Source organism: Haliaeetus albicilla, chromosome 14 (genome assembly GCF_947461875.1).
Source record: "Haliaeetus albicilla chromosome 14, bHalAlb1.1, whole genome shotgun sequence".
Taxonomy (NCBI): domain Eukaryota; kingdom Metazoa; phylum Chordata; class Aves; order Accipitriformes; family Accipitridae; genus Haliaeetus; species Haliaeetus albicilla.
The window spans coordinates 14,245,958-14,258,557 of record NC_091496.1 but is presented as its reverse complement, the minus strand read 5'-3'; the positions used below and the strand labels follow the sequence as shown (position 1 = coordinate 14,258,557).

The following is a 12,600-nucleotide window of genomic DNA, read 5'->3' as shown; positions in this document are numbered from 1 at the left end:
AGAGACTACTGAGTAGAAATCTATCTATACAGGCTTTGACAGTCCTTTCTTCAGACATGCTGCACCAGGAGATTTTAGTAGGAGAGCAGACAGCAGAAATTATAATTCTTTCACCCTTCTCTGCTTTACATTTCTCCAATTTTGGAGCATAACCTAACCTCAAATCAACACTTTAGCAACACTTAGGTTGGTTAGAACAGTAAGTCGTTATAGTACTGCGTGCTGTCCCTGAGTTCACAGGGACTCTGCAGAAAAAGGAGAAAATGGGATTTGCGTATTGGTTGTGTGTAGAGAATAAAAGATGCTGAGATGTGCCATCCGTGGGCCTTCGCTGGCTGCTCAGCTGTGACAGTCACTTTGCCTCCTTCTCCCATCTAGCCACTGATAGCCACATCCTGCACAGCTTCCCTGAAAGGGCCTCCAGCTTCCCCACCTCGTCATAGTCTCCGGCATTCTCATGACTTCTGTCTTTCCTGTGATATTCCCAGCAATTCTCTTTGCTTTGTATACAGTCACTTCAGAGACTTTGTGGATTTGTCTTCTCCAAAATATGTGATGTCATTGTGGTAACTCTGCAAACGTCAGGTTTGACTTAGTCAAGGATCACCCAGAGGTACTGTTCTATGAGCAGGTGACAGTGTATGACAGCCATGTAATCAGTCATCAGATTTCCTTGCAATACCGATGTGCAAGCTTCTCAGAGGTTCTCTTGGTCCTTCTCCCACATTTTTATCTTCACAAAGGCTTCTCTCCCCTTAGTTTCCTAGCTTGGCCACGGTTTTCTTGACTGAGATAGTCAACCACCCAGTTACCCATTGCCCTTCCTCGTATCCATTCCAGCACCAGGCTCTCTTCTGCCCTTTTGTACTTATTTCTTCAGCAGACAATGTACATTGCGTTAGTGCCCCTAACCAGTGTGTACTATTATAACTCTTACAATACTAGGATTAATTTTTCTACTCGGATAAAAGATGCTTTCTTTGAAGCAAACCTCACTTCTTTTATTCCATGTAGACAATCACAGTTTCATCAATACTATTAATGTAAACAAAAGATTCTTTCCAAAAGAATTAGTGAATTTATTTAGACCAAATATCATATTAAGATATATGCAGAACAGCAAGGTAGATTGACATAAATGAGGTTTTATGGTCTCTTTCTGGCCCTAAACATTACTATACTGAAATGCTGTAGTGAATGATGTGACATATTAAGTAAAGAAAATAAAACCACAGGGCAACTTCATAGATTTATTACAGGATATCTTTTTAATAAGTATGTTCACTGGAGATTATATCAGACTTCATAATAACTAGTACAAAGGATATACATGAAGACATGAAAGTAGCAAGGAATCTCAGAAATCATGTTCACTGTGGCTGTCCACCCTCAGATGTGCATTAGTAAATCCTGATAGAGTTAATGGGATTTGTGCAGTGAAAGGAAAGTAGTTATTATTTTGAAGAGAATTAGAGGATGATAAAGGGTAGCATTAAGGGATGGCAATGCCAAACAAGCAGCCCTATATATAATGTAAATGGAATAAGCAATGATGCCATAGGGAAAGATACCAAAGAAGGTAGAATAATCACTTGAAAAGCTGTGTGTTCAGCATATAACAAATATTTTAGGAAGATAGAGAGATCTTTGAGAACCGATGTAAGCTTTAAAGTTTATAAGAATTTTATTGGATATTGAAGAAAGGAGACTTAAAAATTATCACACAAAAGAGTTAATCCAGCAAAAATAGGCAAGAAAACACAAAATGTATAAGCCAAGACAGAAAAGTTACATGTCTTATAAATACATTTAAGGACAAATAAGGATGTTAGTGACTGATGATGTTCTTGCCATTAATAATATCTTTAATTAACAATATCTTTAACTTGTTGATCTAATAGCAAAATAAATGGAAAATAAGGTGAACTTATTATTGTGCAGTTTGATTCATATTTATTCCTGGCTTGAGTAGAACAAAAATCATACATTAATAAACTGTAGCATAATTAAAATGAAGTTGACAAAACATCAGACCTGGCTGCATTACACTGTAGAACTCAAAAGAGTTTAGGTCTGTATGAAAACAGTGATGCTGCTAGGAGAAACAGCTCACAGTGCAGGGATGGATGCAGCTGACATGTCCCACAACCCTGCCTGCCTTTACTGCACCAAGTAGTGCTAAAGAGTTAAGAAGGCCATTTCCCTGGTACACTATGTAACTTTTGACCAGTAGCACTGTTCTTTGGCATAAGGACCATACTGGGAGATTCGTGAGTGTGTAATTTAATTCTGACTGACTAGAGGAGAACAGAATAGTAAAACCTAAGAGATGGAAAAGATGAAGGATGTTGTTCCCTCCTAGTGCAAAATCATTCCTTTCAGCATAGTTCCTAGAATTTTATACAATCTCATGCTCAATGCCACAAATTACAGGATTGGGACTCCTTTCTTAAGAAACCAGTCTACAGTCTGACAGATGTCTCCATATGAAAGTAAATCCTGAGAATTAGCCCAGACTCTCTTTTATTTGATCACTTTTGCCTGAATGTTTGTGGCAGACCTTTTAGGTGTGTTTTGTACCTTGTAAAATTTAAGAACACTGAAAAACAAATGCAAAACAGATTGCAGGTTCTCAGGCTTGACCAGAGCAGTATTTTACAGAACAGAAGACTGGAGTTTAGAGCTGACGTATTGTTCCTTGGTTTATGTGTCAGCGAGAATAATGCAGCCCTCGGGCAACACACTGTCTCTCGGGGGATGTTCAGCCTCTATCATTCAATAGTAACTTTGTTTACCAGTAGAGCGAAAGTATTGGCAGGAGTCTAAATAAAAGCATTAATTTCCTTCCTTGTCTTCATCTGGCTGCTAATGACAAGGAGACTGGACTTTTTTATAATCTGCAAAATAGAATATACCTCTCTCCACATCTCCTTTGTGATGAATTGATGATCAACAGCTAATGGCTGCTGGCTGTTGAACCCTGAGCACAGTGTTTGTCTGGGAGCATTTGAGCGTTTGCGTTTCTGTAATTAATTTTTCCTTTATATTTAAAAAAAAAAAAAGTTCAGGGTTCTGAGAGAAAAAAGAAAAAAAAAAGTCTATTTTCCAGTGAGCTTTAAGAATATTTTCTTATGCTGTATTCCCTCTCTATCCCTGTACACAGGCTTGACCCCACAGATCTATGGAATATGGCTGTCAATAGTACAAACTGATGTTGCTGGAAAATGTGTTTCATTTGCATTATGCTAGCTTTTTTTATCTGGAGACTAGTTTTGCTTAACAGTTAATCATTACCATGTTTAATGATTTTGGTTCTTATTTTTCCATTGACATCAGAACCATTGCCAAATCTTTTTTCCCTCCTCATATTCCAGCTCCTCTATGTGAAGATGACATTCCCTTCCCACTTCTCTCCTATTTCCCTCCCTTCCAGTTTAACCAAAACAGGGCATATTTTTCTATTGGCTTAACCTTTCAGTAGCCTTACTTCATCCACAGAAAATTTTAACCTTTTACTCCAAAAGATGCCTTCATTCTCCCTCATCCCATTGACACAGAGCCCCACAATGACCCCATTGACTTTTGAATTCCCCATTAATTTCTTCAGGATTCTCACAGTTTGACTGTGGCCTTTCTGTCTCTGAATCACTTTGTATTGTGTACCTCCTTCTGTGCTTTTCCTTACCAAAGGGATTGCCTTGTCTTACAAGGCACGCACCCTACATTTCCTTACATTTTCTCATATTGTATTTGCTCATGCCTCTTAGATTGTGAACTCTGTTGAGCTCCATTTCCATTCTTTGCTTAGTACAATTCGTCTCTTGTAAAGCTCTGTATATACCCAGGGTGCTAGTTAAAAATCAAATAATAAATTCATTTACTTTACTTTTTTAAAAAGGTACAACATTCTCCTTCAATCTAAGATACATTTTGGAGCCACACAAATACTGATCCTAAATTTAAAACCACCCAACCATGTGCCTAAGGAAAATCTAAAAAAGTGAATCATGGTTTAAAATACAAACAGCAATGGCCTTTTTTTCCCCCCCTCAGTCTGAAGTATTGTATAATTCTTTTTAAACTGTAAATGTTTTATATCTTTGCACTGTATAGCTACTCTGCACCATATAATTTTTTTTAGCTTTGTCATGTTACATGAGGAAACTCCATTTGACTTCAGCCACACTGTATGGCCTACTGTACAATCCATATTGTTTTAAAATAAGTAGTTCTATAAATTGATAAAAAAGCCAGATCTGAAAATATTTTAACACTGCTACAATTGTTTTTGTGTGATGTTCTGAATTTCTATTAATTTGGGGACCTTAACTACAACACTTGAAGATCAACACAGTGGTATTTTGCAACAAAATATAAAATGTAATACGGAAATTATTCATAGTGAGATAAAAGTCTAGGTTTATTGCTTATTAAGTGGTACCTTCACAGTCTTTTGTCATACTCAGCTCTGGAATTTGAATTACAAATCAGATGAAGGAATACCTGAGGCAAAAATGCTTGGGCTCTCAGATCCTGTAAAGATTTGGGAACCATTGCCCCTCCTCAACATAAAGTCTTTGTTTGTAAGAACAACCTTTTGTCCAACATTAAGTGTCTGCTTAATTTCCACCTTTAGTTTTTTAAATGAGTGAACAGTAGCACTAATATGCATCTGCAAAATTTCCTTCATTTCAGTCTATTGGTAAGCAGTTTTGGTTTGCAATATGCTATGCATATAATTGAAGAACTGTTTTAGGAAAAATTCTCAGATCCTGATTTTGTATTCTTTAAACACATAAACAGCTAGTTATATTTTAAAAAAATGCTGAAGTCAAAGGATTTTGCAAATGTAAAGATTCCAAGTTTGTGCTATACCTGTGCCTTTTGGCTGAATGCTGAAATTTTGCATAATAACTTCAGAAAGTATTATTAGTGACTGTGTGTATCCTGGGTTGGACTGCCTTCCACAGAAAGCTTCTTCCAAAGAGCGATGCCAAGCGACCTGGGATGAATGACAATCAAGTCTTTCATTTTCATTTTGAGGTCTGAACTGCTCTTGTTGGAGAGGAAGGTCTCTTTCGATGGAGTTACTCTCAAAGGCTAATGAAATTTGCTTGGCCAACTAATGAGATGGCCTGACATGACCATCCTCCTCACAGATGAGCATTAGCAGAGTGGGCCTCAGCCACACCTGTGTTCACAATGGATCATCCCTTAGTAATGATCTGGAACTAATGAAAAGGGGTAATACAGAGCATCAGAGACAGTGGTCTTGTTTTAAGCTTAACATCTTAACATCTTACAATATCAGGAGTATTTCAAATCCCATGCCATAATGTACTTCTTTTCCTACAGGCAAAATCCAAACAGCTTGCATTGCTCAATCTGGGAAATAATTCAGTTAATCCAGTTTAATCCATTTCTTCTGTGCAAATAGTTTTTAAAAGTTTTCTAGAGAAATTTATACATGCCTCCATGAAGAAGAACAATGCCTGGGACTGCAAGGAACAAATGCAGTCTTCTCCTGTGTAGTGTCCACCAGTGCATCCCAGTTTTATCCTGGAAGCAGCACCAAGCTTAATGTGCAATTGGCATTGTATTGCTCCAGATTTTGTACCGTCATGATGAGAGGTCTTGGCCATTGCTAGAGTCATTATTGGCATTTCTACTGGGGAAGACAAGATGGCATGGATAAGTTGCTTGTATAAAAAAATGGAGCAAGTTAGCTGCATAAAGAAAGAAAGATTTCATATTTCTGCATGTCTGTGATTTCTGTTCAGCATCAGACTCTTAAGAATGCCTTTGCTCTTCTCTGCAGTAAAGCTTTCAGTGGTTCTGTGGTTGTTTTCAGCATTGTATATATATATATATATATTTATATAAGGTTACTGGATGGAGTAAAACCTGTCAGTCTTCCAAGCTGTAAGTCAGTTAAATCAAAGGTTTCTGTCTAAGCTAAAGCCAGACTGCTTGCCATCCTTTTCTGGTCTGCAAATACCTCGGTTGTTTGTTGCTCAGGCTTCTTAATCACCAACTTCCCCATGAAATGTTGCAATTTCATTACAAAATGTCACGCCTCCATGCAAACCCAGTGTTTAAGGAGAAAGCAGGAAGAGAAAAACAAAATTCTTGAGATTTGTGTTGGTCTTTCTATTCAAATGACTATGTGTGAGGGCTTTACGCAGATTGCTGCATTCATTTTTATGTTCATTTTTAATCTATTTTTAATTTGTCAGATGTTATGACAGAAATTGCAGTACTTCAGTAATTTTTTGCAAATATGCTGAACAAATTAGGAGTAGTGATACAATTTAGGTCAGTGCCCAAGAAGAAACACAGAATCATCAAAAGAAGCCTGGCTTCAAAAAGTCTCTTTTTTTGGTGTTCAATTTACCAAGTACAAAATACAGCTAGAAATACAGCTGCACGGGTGAGGTACAGAGTGGCAAAAGAGGTAGCTGCTCCCCAGGAGCTTGCTTATTGCACCCTCTTTGCCTCCGTGAAGGAGGTGTAAGTTGCTTTGGATTTAAGATCAGGCAAGGCTATGGATGTAGTAGCTACCATGGAGTATCTAGCACACTGTGTTGTAACCACCTTCTAGCCTTCCCTATATTTTTTATGTAGCTGTGCCCTTTCAGATACATTCTGTTTTCATTTTTGTGATGTTACACTGAGACTCCTCTTGCAATGTGTTAGGAGAAGACTACTTAATAAAGTTTTATCATTTCACACACATGCTGGCCATGCGGTCTGTCACTATGATATTAGCTGTTTCTTGGAAGACAGAGACCTACTGGGGAATTGATTCAGCAATGCAAGTAAAAATGTGCTTTAAAATAAGTGTTTGATTCAATGATTTGCAGAGTCAATCTGTTACTTGTTGCCCTAGGAATACTAGGATTTTTTTCTCCCAACAATATACCCAGTAAAATGTTGTCCAGTGCAGTATAAATGGTCAAAGTGCGGCATTTCTGCCTCGCCTAGACTATTTCTTTTGTTGAGACTAATTCCCACTTTCTTTGTCAATCATTGAATTACTGAATCTTAATCCAAATTATTTCTAATAATCTCTCATAATCCTAGACTAGACGTGATCTTTCTTACCTTTCTATACAAGCATTTCTGTCTTTCATTTATTATTGATGCTTATTTTAATTATAGAATTTTTTTTTACTGTTATATTTTTATAACTTTCCGTATGTATCACATTTTTCATAATTAAACTGTCAGGATAGTTGACTAAAGAGAACATTTACTGTACAATTTGTTTTATGCTGAATCAATTTTTAATGCTGCAGTTAAGCCCTGATCATAGAAGATATTCATGCATTGTGTGTCTTTGTTCTCTGCAGCCCCGACAGAAGCTCCCTTACATCCTCACCTAGGTAGGTGATTTGTCATTCTTATTACTAAAACTCAGAATCACTAACTTTATTATAATAAACAATCTGTAAGGTCATATGAAACTAGCTCTGGGGAATTCAAATAAAAATGAGACTCATAAAATGAATTGAATTATGTCTAATTCTGATTAGTTGTTTTTTTGTTGTGATTTTTATTGCTGTTTATTTATTGCATTTGAACACTTGCAGTGCAAGTATATGATACTGCAGAGCTTTTCTTCTTAGCTATGTATTAGAGCATCTGTTTGCATGAGGACCAGGACTGGAGCACCTCTCCTATGAAGACAGGCTGAGAGAGTTGGGGAAGTTCAGCCTGGAGAAGAAAAGGCTCCGGGGGGACCTTATAGCAGCCTTCCAGTACCGAAAGGGGGCCTACAGGAAAGATGGGGAGGGACTCTTTAACAGGGTGTGTAGTGATAGGATGAGGGGTAATGGCTTTAAAGTGAAAGAGGGTAGATTTAGATTAGATGTAAGGAAGAAGTTCTTCACTGTGAGGGTGGTGAGGCACTGGCAGAGGTTGCCTAGAGAGGCTGTGGATGCCCCATCCTTGGCAGTGTTCAAGGCCAGGTTGGATGGGGCTTTGAGCAACCTACTCTAGTGGAAGGTGTCCCTGCCCATGGCAGGGGGGTTGGAACTCAATGATCTTTAAGGTCCCTTCCAAATCAAACCATTCTATGATTCTATGACCCATAACGCCCAGTGTGGGACAGCACCGTTACACCAGTGCTGGGTCACTGGGAGGAAGGTTTTGTGCCAGTGCACCTCCAAGGTGCACCCAGGAGCAGGGCACTGCCTCTCCTGCTCTCCAAGCAGGGCACAGAGCACACAGCAGAGGTCCAGCCCTGCACCAACCCGTGTGTTGCAATTTGATTAGTCCAGGACAGATTCTGGCATCCTTGCTCCTTTTGAATAGTAGGTGACAGTTACTTCATTCATTTAATGGAAGTATTTGTAGAGAAGGGTCTGTCTAATACAAATACAGCTGCCAAAGTTTTGGGATTTGGGGTTTTTTTTTTGGTCATCGTATGTAAATGATACAGTAAATCTAGGGGGAAAATTGAAGTCTGAAGCTTGCAGACCGATGGTTAGAAACATTTGCGTAACATAACTCACAGTTTATATTCCTTAAATGAGCTGACCTTTACTGCCAGCTTCACTGACAGCAGCAAAGAAATTCCAATGAGCTCATGGATTTTTGCTTATGAGTTTTCAGAATAAACCCCCTGACTGTTAGAACTGTAGTACGTTCACTGGGACATCTCATCCCTCCTTGTGCCAGTGTTTCCAAAATCTGGATTTGGAGGGAATTTTTTCTGAACTTTCAGAACAACCAACAATTTGGAACAAAAGTTCTTAAAACATTTAGTACGTACTTGATGACTGCATCTTTTTATAGCCATCACACGTTGGTGATAAATTGGGGTACTGCTTAATTTTATTGTGGTACTATGATCCAGAGTAAGCAAAAAAACCTGTAACTGAGAAAACCATGCTTTTGTGACTAGCATACTTTAAAAAGCTGATTTCCTCCTTTTGCAGTGCGTTGCTTTAGCTCTAGGTAAGGCAACACTTAGAAAGCACAGGACAATTACACTGCATTTTTTTCATATAGTGCTTTCTTTTCTTTGTAGCTGAAATGCACAGTGACAGCATTATCCTACGAGATGACTTTGACTCTTACCATCAGCAAGAATTGAATCCCACCATGTGGTGAGTTTCAGACTTCTGCTTTCCTTTATACATATTTGAGCAAATTACAACATTTTGGTTATTATAGTGAAGTATTTGTATTATATTAATTCATACATACCTCAGCTCACATTGGTGTAAGCTTATGTGTGTCTTAACTCCATTGGGACCTAAATACATTAGTTTATTAATTAATTGATTAATGTGTGACTGAGAAATTCTAAGCCCATTGAAGTGAGTGACAAATTCTCATTGACTTCAAATTTTGAATTAATCCAAAAATATAAAGAAGGACTAGAGCTGAGCTCAGTGAATGTTTTTGTATGAAGATTTTAATTTCTTGAAATCATAACTTTTCATGGAAAAGGTGATGAATTTCAATAATTAAACTTTGTTTTTTCCTATTTTTTAAATTTATTTATTTCATGTTCATGTAGTACATGTTTCTGGTGTAGCTAACTACAGTAAAAATTCCTTCTAAACTGAAATCAAATGTTTCCAAGTCATTCAAAAGAAAAAAATAACTGGAAGTAAATACCTCCATCTAAATTTCAGCTGCTGAAAATATTTAAGGTTGATTTTTTGTTGATTGTCTTTTATTTTGTGGAAGGCAAACTTTTCCAAAACTTTTGTATTGTATAGGAAGGAAAATCCTTCCCTTCCCAGCTCTATACAGCAACTCCCAATTGCTAGGATTTTTTCGTTCATCGAGATTCGTGAGTAGGGTCATTCATATTATCACAGCCTGTGTCTGAAACAGCAAGCACAGGTTGTTATCATTCTTTAACCAGTAGATGCTGTTGGAGAATCTCGGGACTCCACGTGCATAGTAAGACAAGTACAATTTAGGACAGGTCAGGCAGAAGCTTTATTAACTATGATCATAGTGAGAGAGCACTCAGACAGCATCTCCCCCTCTGCTCCCCTGTTCTCTGCCAAGTGATTGCAGAGACCCAACCCATACACAGTTGCAGAAGACAAGGAAAGAAGTGAGGAAAAACAATCATTTCAATGTTCATAAAGCCAAGTACCCATCCCTGGGAGGGATGGACTCTTTAAGTCGCTGCCACAATTCTAAGGACTCCAACAGTAAATAATAGGACAATATGGAGAGATGGCTGTTGGCAGAACCTGGCACACCCAGTATTATCTTAGCTCAGAAGTGGGGAGTTGGAAACAATTGCACTGTTAACTTTTAGTCAAAAGGAATGTTCTTTTAGCAAAGATAACTCTTAGCCAGACCTCTCAATCTTAAATATTAATAATTTTACCACCACAATGATCGTAGTGATAGAGTACCAATTCATATCATATATGTACGTATGTCACAAAAGAGGAAGTTATAGGTCTTTTATAGTACAAAACTGATTCTGTTATCTATAGTGAACATAGCTACTGGTTGTACTATACCCAGATAAACACATTTATCAGTCTTAACATTTGTCGGTCGTCTTATCGGAAGTTTTGAAGGTTGGAGTCTCCTTTTTTGATATGAGATTCTTACTGAGTTTTCTATTCCTTCCAATCCTATTTCATAAATACAACTAATTTTATTTATTTAATTCATACAAGACACAGAAATATTTTACTGGGTTAGTTTATCTTGTTCAAATAAATTCTTGACAGGCATTTTAGCAGTTACCTGCATTTGTTAGTTAAGAATGTACACGCTCTGTGAAATCTGATTTAATTTTCCTTTTTAGTAAGGCCTGTCACAGTTTTCCATCTGTGTAGGTCTTTCACAGTTTCACCATCTTAGGTAAAAAGATAGTGCTTTATGGAATTTTATGGATATTTTTCTTTTGCACACACTTATTGTAGTACTTTTTAATATGTACCTACTATTTTTCCTCGTTTTGTATCATCTCTTAAAAAGTTTTTCTGGACAGATGCATTAAGGACCTGGAATACTATATTATAAAAAACCCTCTTTCTTTATGGGAATTAATAGATCAAGGACTCTTAATGGGTTACAGAATAGCTGCCAAGGTAGATAGCGTTAGCAGCAGTGTGTTAAATGGACTTGAGTGGAGAGAAATGAGATGAGGCATTATTTCCCTGCAGATGTCTCATAATTCACAGAGGGCCTGTCTGTTGGGAGCCTCCATAATTTATTTTTCCATTGCTCTCTTATCTTTAAATTCATCGTTGCTTTATAGAAGTCTCAACAGAGAAATTTCAGACTAAAAGAGCCCCCAGTCTCCTGCTCCTTTTGTCCCCAAGATTTGGATTTGGTCCCTCTGGAATAACCTTGATCCACCTTGGTTGGTGGGTCAGTGCAGAGGTGTGAGCTGGGAGAGAGGGTCCCGAAACTCAACACAATCCTGAGACAGATTTTCCTGTAATAACACCAGAAAGCCAACATCTTCAGCAATACTAACAGAAGTGGAGCACAAATAAAAGAAAGCTGTAATGAGGTGTCATGAGCTTTTCTGCATAAAGGACTCCTACAGTAGCTCTGCCTCCAGTGAAGACCCTCTTAGTGGCAGAAAGCTCATTCTCATTTGATTGTCTAGTGGGACTTAAATCAGGGATTATGAACGGTTTACACCATCCACCCTAAAATTGCTTTTTTTCCCCTGGCAGCTGCTAAAATCCCATCTTTATCACAAACAATTGCGGTAACTGCTAGAGCAGTATTTCCAGCCCTGCTCAGTCCCTGGTCTGCTACTCTTGGAGTGTGTGGTAGCAACTACCTTGTGTGCGCCAGTACTCCAGCAGTGCTGTGTCACCAGGGGCCAGGTAGACTAAGCCACTCTAATAATTTCTGAAACCATTAGTTGTGTAAAGATGAAAAGAGGAATATTTGTACTTTCCTATGATCTTTTATTCCCAAATCCTACATAACACTGGCTTGGATGTGATTAATATTGTCCCACTCCTCCTGATCCCCTTTCTGGCATGTGCAGCTCTGGCAGAAATGTACAGTCCAAGTGCACAAGCAAAGCATTTTATAGCTTCTGTGTGTGTCTAATTTTATGAGTCCCAGCAGAGCCTGTGTGTCACTCCATCGCTGGGAGAGGCCTCATATCAAATATCTATTTTGCACAAGGGCGCTGTATGATTTCAAGAGTGACTGCCTGTTTTTTATGAATTTCTGCTCTTTCAAATGCATCAAGACACATCCTACCCAGCAACCATCTGTTTCTTTGGAGGCTCAGGAGCAGGGAAGGAGTGGCTATGAGTGTTTCTGGAGATGCAAGGGGAGAAGAAAGGGAAGGCTGGGATGGGGCTCTTTATAAACAGAAAAATCACAGCACCTGGGAATGGGTTGCTGACCTAAATCACAGTTTGCTGATTGAAAGAAAACAGGAGAAACTGCTAAAGTGGGAAAGGACAAGGAGACAAGGAGGCATCAGAAGGGACGCGTAAGGAGAAGGAAGCAGGGAGGATTTCTGTGCTGGGAATGCAGGAATGAGAGCATGTCTCATCGCTCTCATTTTCTTGGGACACAGCCACCATGAGGATTTTCTTGCGTGGTGTGTCCAACTAATTTTTATATTCTTTT

At 38.3% G+C, this 12,600-nt stretch overlaps 1 protein-coding gene across 2 annotated transcripts in view; it reads left to right on the top strand.

Moving 5' to 3' along the window:
* The window catches only part of RELN (reelin), a 306,374-nt gene that overhangs the window by 127,642 nt on the left and 166,132 nt on the right, over positions 1-12,600 (top strand). For both annotated transcript variants that reach the window (XM_069801790.1, XM_069801791.1), the window contains exons 5-6: positions 7,353-7,385; positions 9,035-9,113. In XM_069801790.1, the coding sequence (XP_069657891.1) occupies positions 7,353-7,385; positions 9,035-9,113 (112 nt within the window). The remainder of the gene's footprint in view (positions 1-7,352; positions 7,386-9,034; positions 9,114-12,600) is intronic.